Source organism: Lissotriton helveticus, chromosome 9 (genome assembly GCF_964261635.1).
Source record: "Lissotriton helveticus chromosome 9, aLisHel1.1, whole genome shotgun sequence".
Classification (NCBI taxonomy): Eukaryota; Metazoa; Chordata; class Amphibia; order Caudata; family Salamandridae; genus Lissotriton; species Lissotriton helveticus.
In genome coordinates this window covers 176797389-176818879 of record NC_136070.1, presented here as the reverse complement: position 1 = coordinate 176818879, position 21491 = coordinate 176797389, and the positions used below count along the sequence as shown (strand labels likewise).

General features: G+C 40.2%; 1 protein-coding gene across 1 annotated transcript in view; it reads left to right on the top strand.

Annotated features, from left to right (window-relative positions):
* Window positions 1-21491, top strand: part of NEMF (nuclear export mediator factor) — a 546593-nt gene that overhangs the window by 315596 nt on the left and 209506 nt on the right. Inside the window, exons 15-19 of the mRNA XM_078659711.1 lie at window positions 2223-2286; window positions 7084-7172; window positions 9351-9454; window positions 11908-11970; window positions 20069-20181. Coding sequence (XP_078515837.1) covers window positions 2223-2286; window positions 7084-7172; window positions 9351-9454; window positions 11908-11970; window positions 20069-20181 — 433 coding nt within the window. The remainder of the gene's footprint in view (window positions 1-2222; window positions 2287-7083; window positions 7173-9350; window positions 9455-11907; window positions 11971-20068; window positions 20182-21491) is intronic.

The window sequence follows — 21491 nt, the reverse complement described above, 5'->3', positions numbered from 1 at the left end:
CCATCAAATCAAATGGGGGCCAAGAAAGAGAGAGGTCCCAAAACACATTTTCCGCATACAATTTTCATCGGAAAATTTAACAGCTATACAGTAAAAAAAGGCTAAACGGAATTCCACCAAACAAGGCCCCTTTACTGCACTCGCACTGATTCGCTGGCCACAACACAAACAGAAATGTTACGCCTGCTGTTACAGGACTCTTGTGTTCTGAAAGTGAAGAATAATTAAGATATAAGGGGACAGGGTAGGGATATACTGAACTCCCTAGCCCTTGTGTGTCCCCCAGTCAAATTTGAAAAAAATATTTTTAAGGGCTCTACAATCCCACTGGAGTCTCTCTAGATCTCCTGCAGCTCCCTTTGCACCAGAGAGAGATTCTCACAAGTGGAAATACTGGCTCCCAAAAGACTCTCACGAGTGTCCAGCGAGATCGAAAAAATATCCAAAACAATGGACTGTGTGCTGCGGGGATTTGGCCACCCCAGAGTGGCTGGGAGAAGGCATAGCTGAAGGCCGTGCGTGGCAGGAGTTTGTCCACCCACTGGGAGTTGGGCATAGAGGTTGTGCATGGCTGGGAATTGGCATAGCTATGTATGGTAATAACATTTATGGTAATAAAATTATACTTATGTTTAAAAAAAAAAACTATGTAGCAATAGACAGAAAAACAAAGCTTATAATTAGGTATGGTGATAATATCCTAATTTACATTATAAATTAACTTTCCAAATTCACTGACAACATCAAAGTTTAAGTGATGTTATAGGTAGGAGAAAATGTCAGTTAAATCGTATCATTTGAAATTTTTTTCAAAACTGAAATTCACTAGTTATAGTAAACTACCACTGGCACTCCTGCCATGCACAGTGTTGTCATCAATGATGTCAATTCAGATGTCACCAGTAATGCTATCAGTGATTTCAAGAACATTTGATGAGCGATGGAAGATGTGCGGTCATAAGTAGCGCATAGTGATTGCACAAGGTATAGTTTCTTCATTAACTACAACTGCTGAGTTTAAAATGCTATGTTGTAACATTTTCACCTAACTATAATGTAACTTTAACCTTTTTTCAGTGAATTTCTAGGGTTTTTCTTTAATGTAAAGTAAGATATTATTACCATACCTGTCATTTAAAAAATTATACCTGCGTGGGAAAGTGTAAGATTGTAAAGTACCCAGCATAGTATTTACCAACGTGGGAAAGTTGCTGCATTGTAACAGCCATATGGTGAATGTTACACAGCCTCTGGAACTGCCTCAATCAGCAGAACATCTCCCTGATCGTAAACCTCCTGGCGGGATCTTTAAATGCCACAGCAGACAAACTCAGCCGTTGACGCCTAGTGGATGACGAATAGCAGCTACACTAGTTGGTTGCGCAGGGCGCCTTCCAGTAATCGGGAGAACCCTGGCTCGTTCTCTTTGGAGGCTCCAAGAAAGCACAGTGTCAACACTTTTGTGCTGGAGTTCCCAATAAGCTTCCCTCTCCGAGATGTATTCAGCTTAGAGTGGAGCTTGGGACTCCTGTATGCCTTCCTGCCTCTACCTCTCCTACCCAGAGTTCCGAAGAAGATCCCGAATGACCAGTTCCAGGTCATCCAGCAAATACATCACATTAAAAAAAACTTTGGCTCTAATACTGTTGATTACTATTGAATAATACTGTATTCTGCATTACAGAGAAGACAAAGGCACATTTAAAACAATATACACAACCTCCGCTAGCAAGAGGAAGTGGCCTTGTTAAAGTACAATCGAGCTCTACTCCTTCGTCTAGGAACATTAGGAACACAAACAAGAGTACATTGTAAAGATGCTGCCAAAGCAAGACCCTAAAAGTATTTGAATTAGGAGTAATTTTCATATGCTGAAGAGCACATTTTTAACTGGAGCTGTACAGGCAGAGAAGTGTTAATTTTGTGCAAACTACATCAAATAGAACTGAATTGGAAGCGCCTGGTCATGTCAACTTACAAAGCTTTGTTATAATAAATTCAGTTCAAATATATTATTTACGACCTATTCATGTTAGCTAAAAACACTGTATTTGTTAATTCTAAATTAATTTGACACACTGATCTCCCTGCATCTCCCACCCCCAGAAAGCTCATTTGTTTGCATGACTTAAACAAGGCAGTAAACCCTCAGATGCAGACGAGCTGCATCCACACATATGTTTCCAGAAAACAATATCACAGAATTTATTTTTGGTTTTCAGATTTTACGATCACAAAAGGCATGCAGCCAAGAAAACGCAAAAGACTGTGGAAGCGTCTGAGAAGGTGAGCATCATTGAGCAGCTGACGATTGCATGTAAAAGTTGATGGTGTACAACTTTCTGTAGATTTTTAAGAACTGCCCTTGAGCTCTAAAAGTTCTGAGTTTGTAGCCATGGTCTAAATTATGTTTCACATACTTTTTAGTGTTATATTTAGTTTTCTAAAACATAAATTAAAGTTGAAGTGTTATGTACTTTTTTAGCTTCTAATTTCTGTCATACCCCAGGATGTCTTTTTCTCGTCTGTGAGATTCTTCATCAGTGCCTTTTGAATGAAAGAAATTCCAGAGAGTAGATATTTACCCTTAACGTTGGTGGCAAACCATTTCAACACAACTAAAACCTTCACCTTCCTTCATCCTTGGAGGGTGTAGAAATACCTTACAGCATCGTATGAATTAGAGCATCCCCTGCCCTTTGAGAAGTATGGGAGATAGTGGTGTGGATGGTCAGTCATTATCCGAGTCCCCCACCCTTTTACCACGCTCCCCCTGCATGCTTTCAATGCTGGGGGAAGGAAACCTTCTGCACAGTGCAGAATTGTCCTGAAACCCCTTAGAGCAATATGCCTGGCTGGGACCCTGCTCAGATTCTCTCCATACTTATCCCAGTTCTCAACATAATGGTCATCCCTTTAGAACATAACAGCTCATCAGAACGGACCCTTATATCTGAAATACAATTACATTCATTCCAAGCTCGTTCTCAGGAAGAATGGAGCCCCACCTTAATTTTACATGATCTATGAACTGTAATAATAATAGGTGTTAATTATTACCAAACTGAATTAGGGAAGGCTAAGTGGCCGGCTTGGAATCAGATCTGTGACCTCCAAGTTACAGATAGATATCCAAAATTATTGCATTAATCTGTTGATCTTCCCCTATGTTTCCCGCATGGGTAATGCGGATTTTATAAGTTCATTGTGTTTATCTCGGGTCTTCAATCACCTTAAAATGAATCTCAGAGTGATTAATTTTGCGGCTCCTTTTTAAAAAATATTTCCTTTTGTTCTGGTATTATATTCAGGAATTGTGAGATTACATTTCAGAATTTCTTTATTTTTAAGTTTTTTTCTTAATTGTTTTAATTAATGTAGAGATGACACCCCAATCATTTAACGTACCCCTTTCAATTTAACTTTTTCTTTCTTATTTAGTGATGCCAGCACAACGTTTATATTGATTTAAAGTAACTGACATAGCCCCCATATCCAATTTCTTCCTTTATTGCTAATATTACATGTCTTACTCTGTAAATGTGACTTCTAACTTCTAGTTTTATCAGTTTTCCATCCGTATGTTTCCTTTTTAATTACCCTGAATTTTATATATCTCGAGATAATTAAATCAAGCAACACACGTCACTTTAATGCCACCTCTCCAATTACCAGGCTTCTTTCTGGAAAGGGAGTATTCAGCACTGATGTACATTTTAAAGAAGCCTCATCTTCAGGTTGACAACCTCCTCCATTATAGATCACTCTCGCTGCTTCCAGCAACAGCAAAACGTGAAGAAAAAATTGTTTGTAGCTGTCTGTGAACAGCCTTGAATCCTTTAACTTGCGCTGGTTAGTGAATCAGTGCTAATAATTATCCTGAACTATCTGTTCTGGTTCTGGATACTGGTTCTGTTCTCAAGGAGATATTGTCACAGCTGGAGAATGGGATCGCACTCCACCATGGCCTTCCAGACTGTCTGCTGTACAATGTACAACACATAGAACATCATTGTTCAAGTAGCAGTTACGTAGTTTTTGGTGTTCTGTTTTGGTTCCCTTCCTCTCTACAAGTCGTGAAACTCCACTGACCATACCCTTAGGAAATACAAATTAATATTGCATAATATAACCTACAAAATAGTATTAACTTGTGAGGAGGCTGGCTTAGTATATGGTGCTCACTTATGTTAGTGTTGCACCCTGCACTAATCCAGACAACCCTTATGGTAATTTGAGTGGTCTTAGAAAGCTCTCTAAGTGGATGCTGTGGGGAGCAGCCTTCAGGCTCCACCAACAAGCCTTGGCAAAGGCAACCAGTGCAGCCTTTGAAAAAGGTGCAGTGTCAAGACCAGCAAGGTCCAAATGACTCACCACAGGCAGGTAAGTCAGAGTAGGCCCCAAGCAAACAGGGGAACCCATTGCAGCCAAAGAAGACCCTTTAGAGGACCTACAGGCCGGAGACACAGGAGTCGCAAGAGGACCTAGAGCAGCTCACCAAAGGATGAAGGCCCATGGTGCAGAGGATGCAGTGCGGATGAAGTCCTTGGCTGCAGGAGATGCTTGAGGCTGGAGCTTCTTGGAGCCTGAAGATCTTTGGTGAATAAAGTCAACAAGCCTTGGCAATGGCAGTTCGACGCAGTGCACAGAGGGAATGTATGATTTACTGCTCCAGCAGTTCCGACGAGGGATACTGGCTTCAAACTTGCTGTGAAGACAGTGGAGGCCTCGAGGGGGTTGCAGGACCTCCATCTGTGTTCCGGAACCTTTTGGAGTCCGTAGGAGCTCAGGAACACCAGACCGGTCAGCTTTCTTGCGGTGTCTGCAGATGTAGGGAAGTGACTCCTTCACTTCAAAGGAGATTCCTACATGTGTCTTGGATGTCCACAGGCCTGTAGAAAAACCTGTATGGAGCACAGACGACGTGGAAGACTGGCAGGGCAACGAGACCAGGAGCAGCAGGAGTCTTCCCAGTTGCAGTCTCGGTTCCCAAAGCGAAGTCCAACGAAGTCCAGAGTGCCCAGACGGTAGAAGAGAAAGTGGTTTCGGATCTGAATTTTGTCCCACGATGAATATAGGAACCCACCCTCTGGTAAGCCCCTAAGTACCCTAAGAAAAGGATTGGGACGATTCAGGGTCCCAGGGGCTGGACAGTTGGGAGGATACTCCCATGTCCATTGTCTAGTTTTGCGTCAGAGTGGGACCCAACGGCTCCCTGAACTGGTTCCAACTGGAGTATCCAAGGAAGGCACCAAATGTGCCCTTCAAAGCAGTCTAGTGGCTCTGGCAAGTACCCCCACCCTGTCACAATATACTAAGTCCTGTCTGGGAGGTGGTCACACCTCCCTGTGACCGGAAACCTATTGTCCTGCCTTCCCCTGCTCAAGCTTGGCTCAGCAGCAGTAGGGCAGAAACGTGTCTCTGGTCGGCAGCAGCCATAGTTTGCTGTCCGGGTCTAGAAGACTGGTACTGGGAGCACAGAGGGCCTCCCAAAGGAGCTTTACAGTGCATAGATTCATACCTCCAACACTGTTTACGTGTTGGGGTATGATTCCAACATGTTTGATACCAAACACAACAGGTTTCGTTACAGTCAGTTCAGAGATAGCCATTGCATAATGACGCACGGCCCCACTATGTATCGTAATGGCTGATGTACTTACAACTTTGAAGAATGGGCCCCGTGGGCGGTAGGGATATCCTAGTCATGCAGGGACACCCTCACACTTATAACTGAGCACCCTGCCTTCAGGATTGAAAGACCTGCCTTAGGGGTGACTTATAGGTTTAAGTGCAGTGACCCCAGACATAAGGAAACGTACATCTGTCTTAAGTAGTGCTAGCACCAGCTTACACAGGCTGCAATGACAGGCTCCCATGGGTGCCATAATACATGCTTCAGCCATGGGTGACCCTGGTGTACCTATGCCTGGGTATCTTAGTACCGTATACTAGGGACTTACAAGGGTACTCAGCATGTCCAATTCAGGAGAGAAGCACAGGGACTGGGGACCTGTTTAGCAGGATCCTAGTCAGACTAGTCAGTAAAACATAATGACACCAGCAAAAAGTGGGGGTGACCATGAAAGCAGATTCTACTTTCCTACAACTTTGTAGTCAGACTAGATTCTGGACTGAGAAAATGAGACCTCACTGAACACAAACATCACGTGTAGTTCATTGTTAGATGCCTACCACAACTGATATCTTGCTGGGCCTCTGCATAGATTCAAACGTTATGCCCAAAGGCAAACGCTCCATTCTCAACGTAAGCTGTGGACTGGTGATTCCACAATTAAGCAATATTAAGCAACCTAGATGCTGGGTTGCACCTTTTTCACAATTGTTCCTAAATTATGCAGCTTACTACCCCTCCCCATCCTCTGCCTACAAGATTATCCTAAATTTCGAAAAGCCATTGAAACACCTAATGAGTTAAGTAGAACTCAAGCTTGCAGCATAGCCTAATGCTAAAATGCCTCCAAGTGAAAACATGCTTTCCAAGTACCCTATCATACACCTTATGACCATAAACTGAGGGTGAACGTATACTCCCTAAGATTAGACATACTTAAAAAACATTATGGAGGCATTAAAGGGGTAATTTGATTGAAAACTTATTATTCATTAGGTTGATGTAATTTTAATGATAAAAATAGTATCCAAAAACTGTAAAAATATTGTTAACACTGCAACCACAGATCAAAATAATGATTGCAACGGGTAGTACAATTAGTTCCATTTCATACACATATCCTCATATATTAAAATTTTTGCAAAGAAGGATCTCCTTAAACAACACATATGCAGTGGAGGGTTTTTCCTTAACATTCAACTAATCTTTCAGAAACCCACCCGGAGAAGAGCCAACCAGGGTTTCCATATCAGGTTTTCTGTGAGCTCGAAGTATACATAATGACATTTAAAATTAAACCAACACACTCCATCTCCTATCGCTTGCCCAGTATATAGCAAATTCCCCAGACAAAGATGGAGTGCAGGGTCTGCCTCCTGTCAAGCATAGTGTAAATTAATGTGGTCTTTAAAGGCTTAATTCCAACTTCCTCATTTTGACCTTGTTAGGCATTTAAGTCGGCAGAGAAGAAAACAAAGCAGACACTAAAAGAGGTGCAGACCGTTAGCACCATCCAGAAAGCAAGGAAGGTGTATTGGTAAGTTGCATTTATATAATTTGTGTGATATCACTGTATCGATCTGTGATGATGTATGTTACTGGTGAAGCACTTCACTGCCCGTGTGGCTAGGCCTACGCTATCCAAAGACTACTAATAATAAAAAAGATAATTACTACTTAAATGTGCTCTGGACTTTACTAAGCCACTACAATTAATGTAGCAGCAACTCTAAATCCTTTCTCAGGCATGTTACAATGCAGCTGAGTCCCAGATCTGCCGGTGGCAATTAGAGTATATTTTCTCTTTTACCTGAAGAAAGATACCTGTGTTACCTGGTTTTCCTTGGGTTGCTGATGAATGTGCTTATTGGAAATCCTTAAAAGTTGTCAGTACGTAAAGGGTGTCTTTGGTTTGTGAGGTCGGGAAATGTTTCACTTTAAGTCAAACAATGTACACAGGGCGCTGATGTTCTACTGTAATCCCTGGCCAGATAGTTGTGAGCCTGGATAATCAAATGGATATTAAAGACTGGAGTGCTTACTTGAAGTATAATATACATTTTTAGTATGTAAATGCTCTACACTATTTAGATTCCTATTTTTAAATGACAAATTTGGTGTGGAAAAAAACGACTTAAAAATTATTTTCATTATTCAATTAACACTTGAGAAATATTATCCAACATTTATATCCTTTTCCTAATGGGCGGCATTGTTTCTTTGCTCCAACTTCTGTTTAATTACAAATCGGATCAATCAATTACTTTTGATTGTGAGCATGCCCTCCCAAAGATTGTATGTGCCATTGTAGTCATACTTGCATGTCACTGGTTGTACCTGCCATTGTGATCCTTCTTCAGTGTTGTTCGTTGTATATAGCACTGTGGTCCTTCTTCTGCATTGCCTGGTTTTTCTGCCATTTGTGGTCTTTTTTTTCAATGCCCCTGATTATATATACTATTTTGGTTTTTCCACAAAGTTGTTGGTTGTATGTACCACTGTAGCCTTTCTATGTTGATGGTTGTATGTGTCATTGTGGCCCTTCCTAACTATCTATGGGATAAAGTACCCCCTACCATACATTTTAAGGCTATTGCTAGTCACCTTGGAGTTCCATGATCATATAGAGAAAATAGGACCAGGCTCGAGTTCTTTTATAATGTAATGGAATGCTGGTGTGACGTGCAAAATCCCTTTAATGAACACATAATCACCATCTCACAAACCTCTTAACCATTTGGTATTTTTCTCTTTCATATAAAAGAGATAGTGTGCTTGGCGACAGGAAGAACAAAAGTAGAATATGTAGTGCAAAATTAAACACACCAAAAAGCAGTTGTTCATCTGTTGCAAAAACAAATGAGCATCATTATAATGTGCGTTAGTTTAAAAATCTTGTAGCTCCGAATGTGTAGAAACATGTAGAGATTCTGTGTTTTGTGTGATACCCTATGACGTGGAAATAATTACATGGTGCCAAACATGATGTCACTCGGGAAGTAATACCATCAACAACTCGAACTTCGCACTTCTCAATTTGATGTCACTCAGAGCCCCTCAGTAAAAAACATCCCCGTAATTCACTGTTACCCATCTATATTTCTCTACAAGTTATCTTGTGGATTTATTTCAGTAAACTGCGCATTTCTTGGCATTAGGGACGTTGAACTACAGGAATTGATAGAGAAGGGCTGTTGCTCAGGGCTGGACTGGGAACCGGAACCGGCCCTGGCAAACTACTCGGCAGGGTCCCCCGAGCTGTTTGCTCAGGCCGGTTTTGGCCGATTTTGTTACAGGGGTCCGATATTGCCGACCCCTGGTAACAAAAACGCCCCTGAGGGGCCCAAAACTAGCCCCCACCCTGGCGGCCCACCAGTCCGACCCTTCTGTTGCTGAAGTTTCTTATTCCTTCTTATTTCCTTTCGCACCACAGCCCCATTTGCTTTAAGAATACCATCCTTTCTCTCCCAGTCTCTTATCCTGTTTATCCCACTTCAGTGTTGTAACTACATGTCCAGTGGTATACAGAAAAATGTCCTGCAGAAAAGAATTGGTTAAACACCTGTAGCAAATAAAGTGGGTCTGAGTGTCATGTTCCTGTGTTTTTGAGTTATGTTAAAAATAAATATACAAATAAGACAGTATGAATGGGAGCTCGATCTGTGACGTTGAAAAATCTTACATATTCTTTCTAACTCTTGTTTTTATTGGATAGGTTTGAGAAGTTTCTCTGGTTCATTAGCTCTGAAAACTACCTTGTCATAGCAGGAAGAGATCAGCAACAGAATGAGATGATTGTGAAACGGTATCTAAGGTCAGGTGAGTACTCCAAACATTATGGGTGTTGTAGCAGGGTTGTATATGCTAAAGATTTATTGAGAGTTGTGATCAGTGTTTTAGAGGCCTGGAGAAGATGGTCACGAGTTCACTATGTTACTTTAGGCCCTTTTAATTAACCAAATAATACGCAGTCTAATTTGATAATACTGTAATGTTCTCATCGAGCTGAAACCAAAACAGATTTCTCAAAAGCCAATGATGTATATATTCTGATGACTTCCAACAAGTCTAGGAGTATGCTGATGTATTTTCTTTTCATGTGAAGAATTTTGGTAATATATAATGAAAGTATCATCCGACAGAAATCTGAGATTTTAGTGGACAATTTGGTGAAATATTATTTTTTAGATGCAGGTCTCCTAGATTCACAAACCAAATGATGCCGTTTTTTTCCACTTCCAAGAGGAATGAATATTGATTTGACCCATTGTTTTTAGCCAGGACTTCCCAGTGCTAAGGTGGGACTTCCTGGGACAAGCAGTCAGTGGTTGCATTCTTTCAGCTTCTCCTGACATGAGGCTCTGTGATGAAAGTGACAGTTTCACACTAAAATTATTTGTCACCTACAATTCATCAAAGGATGTATAGCTTGATAAATGGTGGCGCGCAGTCAATTTCATAGTCAATATTTCCTCCTTAGTGCATTCAACTAAAGTTAAAACGTCCTTGAGACTGTGGTAGCAGGGGTTATTCCACGTTGAAAGCAGATTGTATACACCACCTCTTGAATATTCACTGTGCTTGTGTGATAAGAGATTGTTGCATCATCTCTTGTAGATGAGGCATTTTTGTTTGATCTCCTAGAGGTGATCCTTCCCTTCTTGATCCTAAAGGAGCACAGTATTGCAGGTGCAGCAAACAACCTCAGTAGTTACACTTCAACTGTCTTTAATGTCATTCTTCTATATGCTGGTTGCACTGTAGCTTAAATCTTTCTCTAATGCTTTTGCCTCCTCATTTCTTTCTAATTACGCTTTCCAAATGTGTTCACCCTGACACTCTGTGATTCTCTATTCCCTTTTCTATGCCAATATTTATAGGCAGTGGCTAGTGCATGCATGCTTTGGTACAGTTGCATTTACATGTATCTGTAACCTATTTAAATGGAGATATGGAACTGCTCCCACCTATTTACAAAAAAAGATACACACTCATCAGCCTGCTTTGACTCTTCCTTCTGCTCGTACAGCATCCATAATGCAGGCCTTTGGATTGAAAGCACTAGGGGCATGTCTTTTGGAAAACATATCCTCTACGTTTAAAATGAGTTAATTTTCAATAAGTTTAAAATGGATCTTGAAACCTGATAGGTTTGAATTATGGTTCCTTCTCCCTTATTTGAAGGCAAAACTACACCTATCGGTCAGACTAATTTATACAAAAACCTAACTGCCAGCCTGTGACCCTAATGAGGATTGTGGTGTTGCAAACTATACCAATAAATGAGACAGGAGATGTAACCCAAACACTCTTTATTAATCAGCATTGTCTGGAAAGAAAATATGCAACATATGATTGACTAATGCCTTTTCTGTCTGTGATTGGCAGTAGTGGGATCCTAGATTTCCATATTTGCAAGAAATAGCTGATCTGGTTCATAGTTCACCAGAATTTGGTGTTTCGTGCACATTAGAGCTTTTGATTGGTTTTATGACTTGCACTAGCCTGGTTACGTAAATCATTTATGACACTTGCTCTAGCCAACTGTCTCTCACCAAAATCCATGTCAACAAATTAGACTTGTTTTTAACATTGTTTTCATTAAGATAAAAATAACTAAAGTTGAAAAAATGTAAAATGAGATTGTCTTCATATTATATACCTATAATTTGTATTCTTCATAAAATCCCAGTGATGGAACAAAACACATGTTGACTGCTGTTGTGAATTGTGACAACATTTACTCATTTTTGCGTGCTGTGAATTGTGAACAACATTTACTCATCTTTGTGTGCTGTGAATTGTGAACATTTACTCATCTTTGTATATATTTTCTAAGATAACAGAGGCTATATAAACAATCAATAAACTTACTATCATGCTTTTTAGAACATTCTTTCCTATTAATTGTTCTATTAGCTGACCCTAATGTATACAGTGGGACTAATGTGTGATGTCTCATGACAATTTGAAATTATTGCAGAAACTTTGCCCAAGGGTTTGAATGAACTATATGTACTATGGAGTATCATTGTGGCTTGGGTTAAGCATGAAAAATCATTTGTTGATTTGTTCATTGATACTAAAGAACTATGGGCATGATTTAGACTGTGGCTCATTGGTATTCCATCACAAATGTGTTGGATATCCCGTTTACATTTTTGCAAGTGCATTAGGGTACACTCTAATTCAGGCCCTATATTTAGAGTGCATCAGTCATCAAGGTTAGTCAATGCTGGTTTAATTAATAACTTTTGTTGATCTTTGTTTAGGTGATATTTATGTTCATGCTGATCTGCATGGTGCAACAAGCTGTGTCATCAAAAACCCAGCAGGTAACTTCTCTTTTGTGAGTGGTGTGTACTTTCTAGCTTAAATATTTTGTACGAGATGCCATTTTCTTTCACTAGTTTGATTTTTAAAAGTGGTGAACACCTAGTGAATTACCTTAAACTGTGTTCCCTCGGTCACATAACAATGTTGGTATTCCACAGGTGAGGAACACACCTACTGCAAAGTTTTGATTTATGTATGGTGGAAAGAACAGTAATTGAGAAAAGGTTGGGACAAATATTTAGGCTACCTCCAAAATAATGATTGTTTTTCTTATTGCGGTAGTCCCACAACATAAGGTACATAGAGTATGTATCTTTTTCCACATCCCCAATTGGGATGTAATACAGATTGGAAAATCAATGCAAGACATTCCCATACTTTCAAGTGAGAATCCTTCATTCTTAAAGCAATTTCTGGATTAATATGAAAGCTACCTTTCTGGACCCTTCTTTGAGAAGATCTACATTTATCTAGAGTAATACTTTCATGTAACCCCTAGGACATCTTGAAGTTTTAGGAGAATTGGTGTGTATCTCTCTTTGTGTGTGCATTTGACAACCTAACTCCGGGTATGACTTGGTGTTGGACATAAAGTTGATATTTTTGGACTGTAGTGCTACTGGAGCCTGATGGGAGGGTGAGTGTAGAGAGAGAGAGAGAGGGGATGGAATCTCAGTCAGTGCAAGGCTGCTGAGTAGTCAGACATGAGCCTGAGGTTTGCTACTAGTGACACAATAGCAGTATGACATCTTTGAGACCCTAAGGAACGCAGTTGTCCTTTCTTTGTATTCCTGGTTGTCATGATAGCACACTAAGTAGATGTATGATATGTCTAAATTTGAAGGATAATAATGCCTTCCAAGGGACAAAAAACGAAACCTGCCAGAGATAAGTAAGGCAGAGCTTGTGTTTGCTGAGCGTCTGAGTGAAGACAGCACAAAGACAGCTGGAGTGCTCCCTGCCTAGCCATTAGCTCTCATTATGTCTTATTGCAATACTAAAAGACGTGAAAAAATCACTGCAAGTTATATCTGACAGCGTCAGAGCGGTGGAGGTAGCAGTTGCTAAAATCCATTGCAGAATTGAACACCGAACACGAAGTTCAGAACCTGAAAAGCAAAGTGGCATTCTTGGTAAACTAATTCTAAAACATGGTTCTGAATTTCAGAATCCATAGTATTTTAATGGACTGTGCTATTATATGTGTAGTAAATTGAGTAAACCAAGTAGGAAAGCTAGAAAATGATGAGCTGACCTCAAGGGGGTCCCAAAAACTCCAGAGAGAGAATGTATCAAATCCATTTTGCTGCAGTTCTTTAACTCAGAGGTATTAAGTTAAAATACACTGAGATGTCAGATTTCCAACTCAAGGTTCTGAAAGTACATTGAGTGGCCTAGTCGTAATTGTTGTCAACGTGGGATCATAAAAACAGAGGGGTGTGCTAACAAGGAAGGCTACTAATACAATGGTGATGGGTCCAAAGGGTAACAGAATAAATGCTTTGCAGATCTGTGCTGTGCCACACCACTCCGAAAGCAGACGTTTCAGTATCTTGAAAAGGACTTTGTCATCAGGAAAAGAGGTTTCAGTGTGTGACTCTGCAAGGCTACCAGTCATATTAGACAGTCAGTCCAGAAAGTTCACTAATCTTGAGGCTAATTTACATTCGGTCTTCCAATCTTGTAAGAGGGTGACCCTCTTTGATCTTGAGTGAACTTTTTTGAGAACCACTGTAGAAATAGTGTGAAATCTATTTTTGGTCCCTACTGTCCTACTCACCCTTTACCTTTATTCTCCCTTGTCCTTAACTAACCTGTTCTGGGAATCAGAGACAGAATTTTATGTTGAATAAGATTAGTTTGACGGTTTCCTTATGTGAAAGAAATGATAGTGAAAATGTGTTGACCATATTAAATTTATTATCCAATGCTTTGGTTATTTTGATGTGCTTTGTTGAGCTACTGCTTAATAATCAGATTGGAAATAGAATTAAGTTTCTTAGAAACCAAGGACCTGTGCACACATAGAAATCATACATATAATATGTCAGTTTGCAGAACAGGAAGAAAAACAGTTGACACGTCTTATTCTTGTTGATTTAAAGCTCAATCGCAAAAAATGCCAGCCGACACGTGTTTTATCAGAGTACATTCAACTCTGACTCTTCAGGGCCAAATCCTGATGGATTAAAAACAATAAATCCCAAAACCGGTGATAATTCCAACCTGGTTAGGGTCTACGCTGACTGCTGGGTAAGTCAAGATCCAGTAAGGTACCAATTGCTCCGCTGTAAGGTAAAATAATTGGGCTTGAGAGTAGCCGATCACAAGGTCTGCACGAAGACGGGTACGTCCTGAAGTGCTTAGAGAGAATTTCAAATTTTGACCATCCAAATCTTGGTGACCCCCAGGGGATGACCTGGTAGCCTGTCCGACCCTGTGTAACGGCGTTCCACCTGTTTTCCGAAAATAGTATGAATCGTTTTGCGCAACCACTCCCTCATACTAAAGAACCCTTTGCTTTGGCTAATAGAATTAATTTTCTTTCCCAGAAAGTAAGTCCAATTTTTAATCCTTGCCTTCCATCTCTGAATGCTGTCCCTTGATTCTTGAAGCTCCAGCATATGGTACTAGTTTACTGTCTCAACAGAATATTGAGATTCTTCATTGGAGAAGCATTAAGTACTTGGTAATGCTGCTGATTAGAGCTAAATAATAGGATAGTTCAGGCTTCTTTTGTCTAGCTTGTTATGTAATTAAGATTTGGATGATTGTAAGTGATGTAAATAATTTTAAAAGTTTTTTGTCCTTTGCACACTCCTAGTGTTGTGCAAAAATGTGATGGTCTTTTCCACATACCCTTCATGTTTGGAGGCTTCTATTTGTTCTTTTTTGTTATTGCTGACTCAAAGTCCTTGGAGCCACAGTATCTGGTGATATGAAATGGGTGATGTGAGATCCCACAAGGGAGAGAGTTCCCTATCCCACCACCTGGGTGGTTTCCCACATGAAGGGTTGGCCGAGAAACCTTCCCCACCTGAGCCTAAGGAATTGCAGTGGCATTGAAAGGAAGAGGAGGAGGTCAGCACAGAGACGACGCTCCCTCAAGGTTCCACACTGGAGCTGCACCAAAGACTTTTAAGATCAGAAAAGTGGCTTGGTGTGCCCCAGCCACCACAAGGAACTACCTGCTAGGGAGACAGCTAAGATATAAGACCCTACACTGTCGGACCATGCACCTCTCTAAATAGAGATAAGTGACACAGCATAAGACAGACAGGAACTGAGATTTGACAGTAGTCACAATACTGATTTGGAACTCATTTAGAAATTGGAAACAGGGCCTAGAAAGTTAACATACCGAGAACCCTACCCAAGTGCACCTGCATAGAAGCTATTATTCAGTACAAAAGTTATGACTGACATAGACTCTAGTGTGCACAGCAAGAAACCATGAAATAAAAGTGTTTTAGAGAGTATATGAGATCTTTACACTAATAGACCAGACTAAAAGGCCTTGATTTGAACAAAATTCATTGAATTCTGTCATACATGAAAAAAAGGGAACAGGTTTTCAAACTTAGCCTGCTGACTATCGTTTCTTGTCAGAAAGGAACAAGCATGTATTACAGTGGCAACTCCACTTTAGACCCACACGAAAGTGTCTGCATATTCAGACAATTCTACATCCTCCCAAATGAACTCCCCGGCCTCCACACGGAAATAGAGCAATATTTGCTCAATCCACCCCTTAGGTGTGTGGCATTAACTTGGGTACTAGGTTGATGAGAAATTGGGCCGGAGGAACTAAAGCTGGTAATTAAGAACCTACCTTCAGACAATGTCCCACCGCCTGATGGATTGAACACAAAATGTTACAATGAGAATTGGTAAACCCAATACGTACGTTTTTTTATTACTGATAGCATACACGCAGTGTCTCTCACAAACTTGCCTGCAAAACCTTTTCTCTTACACTTAACACTGTCAAGCACAAAACATTGTTGTAATGATGGTAGCGATTGGAGTAGTAATGGGGTTGGTGGCAATGGATGTGATAGCGGCGAGGATAATGGTAGCAGTAGTGGTAACTGGTTGTAGAAATTATCTTTGTGATAGTGGTGATAGCAGTGGTGGTAATTGCTGCTGTAGTTATAGTTGTGGTGGTGGTAGCAGTGGTAATGATGGTGTTGGTAGTGGTAATTGGGCTATTCGTTATTTTGGTAGTGGAAATGGTGGCTGTAAAAGTGATGGTGGTGATATTAGTTTTACTAGTAATGGTGGTGGTGGGAGTATTGGCAGTGGATTAGTAGTGGAATTGTGACAACAAAGGCACGGTAGAGCAGGAGTTCAGTTGCTGAGAACGGCAACAAACCCAGAGGTTTTCAAACTTGCGGCTAAGTGTCTTATCAAAGAAACAAATTATTAAAAAGCTTCCACAAACAACTACTAAAACACAACTTGAAATTACAGATTTCATATGGAAGTTGTGCACAACAAACAAAGACATAAATAGTCCCACAGCCCACAGAAAGGAACACATTGGTACCAGTCACTCAGAAACTACTCTCGTGCTTAGGAAAAATTCTGTTACTCAACTTAACAGTGACTAGAATTATCTGATGGCTGTCAAGTTAACACTGGCAAGAAAGCCAGGGACTATGAGGGTTGATCCATGCAACAATTATTTCCTCTTTGCAGCCAAATTAGGATGAAAATGAGAAATATTTCAAAAAGTATTTGTTGAGAATGAGGGAATTTGCAGCAAATACAGGGATAGCACTTATATGATTAAGTAAAGACCTGCCAACTCCAAGTCTACAGAAAGAAAAATTGGCAGACCTAGGGAACATAGAGCAGATTACATAATGGGAGAATGTAGCAAGGATCGTTCAGGGAAATATGGGGCCATTTTGACAATGGTCATTTGGGGACTCAATATAAGATGGCAAGACAATATTAATCCCAACTAACGTCATAGTCATAAACTGCCCCCTGCTTCATTCATGGTTATTGGAGTGCAGGGGGACATGGCCATCACATATGGACTACACTTATAAAGCACCACTGGGACTACCTGAGGCTACAAGTAGGAAGAGGCAGCAAATATACCATTCAGAACATTGATTTCCTTATTAATCTTTAGTGTAATTAACCATAACCCATAAACCATTGAATTGTTCACTACATAAACTCAGGTGGGCTTCACAAGAGTCATTGAGACTAACACAATACTTCTTAGGTATTTTTATATGAACGTTACTTCTATATTTTGAAATCTTGTTGAATACTTTGTGTATTTTGTTAAATATAAAAACAGTAACACAAAATAATGTGCTTTAAACAATTGAGGGCTATAAGATTTATATGAATCAACAATGGAGGGCTATAAGGTTTATATGAATAAAACAATACTGCTCAAATCAATTTCTCCAAGTGTCTCTTATTCACATATAGTGGCCCTGCCTCAAGGATTCAGGCCACTGACAGGTTGTGCAATGGTTGACTCCTGTATATTCTAATACTTCGACGCTGAGGCTTTCCCACCCTGGATGGTATTTATTCTTATGGATTTAGAGATTTCCTGCCAAGAAAAGCCTGTAGAAAATCAGTCACATCAGTACAGGAGGACACACTTGAGAAGACTGCAAATGAATGACAAAAGCCAGTCTCATCATTTGTAGTCTCCAGAATGATAGATAACACATTTAGGGGGAGACATGCATTTCTTTCTTTTGCCATCCTCCATCCCCCCCGCCCCCATACCCTCACCTTTGCTTAGACTGAAACACTGTCAAGAGAAATGTTTGTTGGAAGTAGGATCAGAGACCAGGATACGCTAGTATATGTTTTGATCTGTAGCTAACAGTGTTGCAATCCCCAGTATCCTATCTGCAGATTAGTTACATAGACTAGGTTATACTCTTCTGTGGGTTAGACCAGGATTGTCCAACGAGTAGCTCCTGAGCTACTCGTAGCTCTCCAACTGACTGTCCTCTCCTCCCCATCCCACCTTAGTAAATAAGAAGCTTTTGCTTGGTTCAATTTATATATCGGTACCAACATTGAGAGTTTTTAGAGATGAAACGTGTATGTTTTCAGAATGCATAGACTGATTTTGGAGAAATAATTGACAGAATTTCCAAAATATTTTGAAAGCTTATATATGAGTGACACATCATGTGGCATTAGATAGACTTATTACTAATATTCGCGGCCAGGGCGACTGACGCTGGAATCTGGGGACCACGGTTCGATCCCCGGCTCCGGCGGCAGGTTAGCCCAGCACCATGTGACTCTGGGCAATAGCTCGCTTAATCTTCCCGACGGCCCCCAGCGCCTAGAGACCCTTACGGGTGATTGTGCGCTTTACAAATGTGGACTTTTTAGTTCCAGGGGCATTACAGCTATGTAATGTATGACCCATGTAAAAAAATTCAAAATTGACAAAGCCTTTTTTACATTGCTGTTGTAAACCTTGCGTGCTGCACTGAAGTCACTACTGCTGGTAATTTTTCACATGGTGGCCACTGATATAATCTTGGCCTCCGGGTAGTTATGCGCTATATAAGTGCAATTTTTCATTTCTTTTCATTTCACTGATCTGGTCACTAATTATATTATTAGTTGGAGATTATTTTCATTGAACATAAATAGCTCCTACTACAGAAAAGGTTGGAGACTGATGAGCTAGACATTAGTTTTATAGCTGGTTTCTTGTATATAGAAGTGGATATTTAGAGGAAGATTTTAGGTTAAGCATCTTAACTAGCTGACTCACCGATGTGTTTGGTATAAGAGTGCGCAGTTTACGGGAAGTGGAACAGTTATCGGGGAATGCTATGTAGCCCAATTGCCAGACAAGATCAGGAGCAAGAGAAAATATAATTGAATGATATAAGGGGCTGTTTCCTGGAGTTTATCATCTATGAGAAGATTGTTGCCAATGTATCGGTCTGTTTGAGAATTGTCGGACTATCAAGATATGTATCCTTTAAAGAGATGGCATGTTGTTGCTTTAATAATCTATAAATAAAATGTATTTAAAAAAATTAATTAAAAAAAAGAGTGCTCAGCTTACATGTAAATGTCTTTACATACTCTGCTGCTCTCCTCCTGTGTGTAGAGGCCCTAAAACAAGCAAACTGTCTTCTATTGTGAGGTGGTTGTCCGTTATATCTGAGGCCATGTGGCAACCTTCCCAAACAGTATTTACATTTATACCGTAAGGTTCAACACAGCACATAGGGTTTCTGTCTTGACTTTCCACTTAATGAGAACTGCAGAGCCCCCAACTAGGCCTTGCTATACACTTTCTACAAACTCTGGATATAAGATTCAGACAGATGCCACACTTGGCACATTCATGGTACTGATTTTTTTGCCTAAGCCTCACCAGTATTGTGAGTGGCTACCTCTGCCTGATTCAATTAGGGGTGCTTTATGATATCCCCAAGAGTCTTGAGGAATGGGTCTTTGATATAGGAGTACTTTACTCATCATAGTGGCTCTTGTACTCCTAGCTCTGGTAAAATGTGGTATTGTTTTGGGTTTCTTCCGGTTGCTTGCACTATACATTCATGAAAGAACTCATCATGCCCTGTCGATTGTACAGATTTAACCATTCAAGAGTGTGTGCAGTCTCATGTGTGCTTTCTAACAGTGTTGGAGGACTGTGTCAAAGATGAATCAGTGGTCTAGGAAGGTAAGCAAGATCAGGGATACTATTATACTATTATCGTCCCAGCTATAAAAAAGGACATGGTTAAGTATATTTTCTTAAATATTTGAACACTGATTGAGCATGAAATAAATGCATTAAAACATAGTTAAATGTTAAGTTCTCAACCCTATCCTTTTTTTCTCATACCTCTGATTTAAAGTGGACGCACTATTTGTTATAAGGATCCATTATAAGTGAAGGAACAAACGATACCATTCAGTTTCATGATTTTACATGTTTGTGTTTTCTTCCCAAGTAACCTAGGGGGAAATACTCTAAATAAGTCTGTGTGATTTATTTTGTTAATTAACCTTGTTTCCTAACCCAACTGTCCACAGTAGTCCCTAAATAGCTGTCTATTTTTGCTATTTTAGGGGAGCCAGTGCCACCTCGAACACTGACTGAAGCTGGCACAATGGCTGTGTGCTATAGTGCTGCTTGGGATGCTCGTGTCATCACGAGTGCTTGGTGGGTCCATCATCATCAGGTAATGGAGCTTTCTTTTTCACTTTCCAATTACTGTTTTTAAGTACTAATGCCCTGTAATCATGATGATACTTTCATGCAGAAGTTCGTGAGTGGTACTGCATAGAAAAGGGAACATATGAGCTTGATTGTGGATGTCTACAAACTGGCTCTTAGTAGATTTTGATTATGCATTCTTCAAACAGATGTATGGCTGTTTTAGAAAGTGTTTAATTTGCTTTTGTAGTGCTTGTCCAAGAGTAAGTATGGTTTCATGATTCAAATGAGGACATCAAGGATAAGCAACTTCTCTTAAAGGTGAGTAATTAAAGATGCATAATTAATGCGTGATTATTTTTCCATATGAAGAACAAGCTGACAAAGATTCTGGTCATGTTCAACTTGAGTGAAATGCGTTGGCATGGCTGATGGGAGAAAAGAAACATAGATAACCACTCTATACCTTCTAAACACTTAGGGGCACTTCCTGTGTACATTCTCTGCTTGCCTCACTCCATTTCCCATTTATTTCCAGTGTCTGTGGTGACTGAACCACGTGAAATTGGTGCTTTTCTTCATAAATCTGAGGTTGCGTTGGCAGTCCCCCTAATTTTGACTGTGTTTTTAACTCTGTTGTAACCTTTTTACATTGTTAAGTGACTCTTCAGCCAGTTGCTGCCAAGGGTTTAAGGACTGCAATTAAAACATGTCTACACATACAGGGCAACTGGTTGCATACCTTGTTCACATCCAGTTACTGTACAGGTGCTGCTTCTGTTTCTAGATCTCTGACCACTCACTTGTGAAACTGATGTATTTGATGGGGGGATTCTAGAACCTATTCCTAGATAAATATTATACAGAGATTAATCTAATCTCCTCCCTTAAACCTGACCATGCCTCTCGTCGCCTGAAGAACCTGTCTCTTCAATCAACAAATGTGACTCCCTGTCCAGGTAGGCACCTCCACTCAAAGGAGAAGACAGTGCATACACGGAACTCTACAAAGATTATCCAAGCAAGTACAAGAAATTATTTACGTCTCATTGAACATACAATTCAGAATCTTGTTCTCATGTGAGAAACATTTATCTGAATTGTGTCCTGAAACTTTGGCCAGTTAGTCTTCAATGAAATTAGTCACATGTGGAAATACCTTCAAAGGAACTAGGTCCTCCTGCTTGTGAAATAATGGCAGAATGGTACTATTTCTAGTAGAAGGGGTTTTAGACTGATCATTTAATGGGATGAGCTTCTAGCATTTAATTACAGGTGAGGTGGTCATTCAAAGAAAAGCAGAAGTGGTCATGATAAAATGGCTCATTCTTCTGC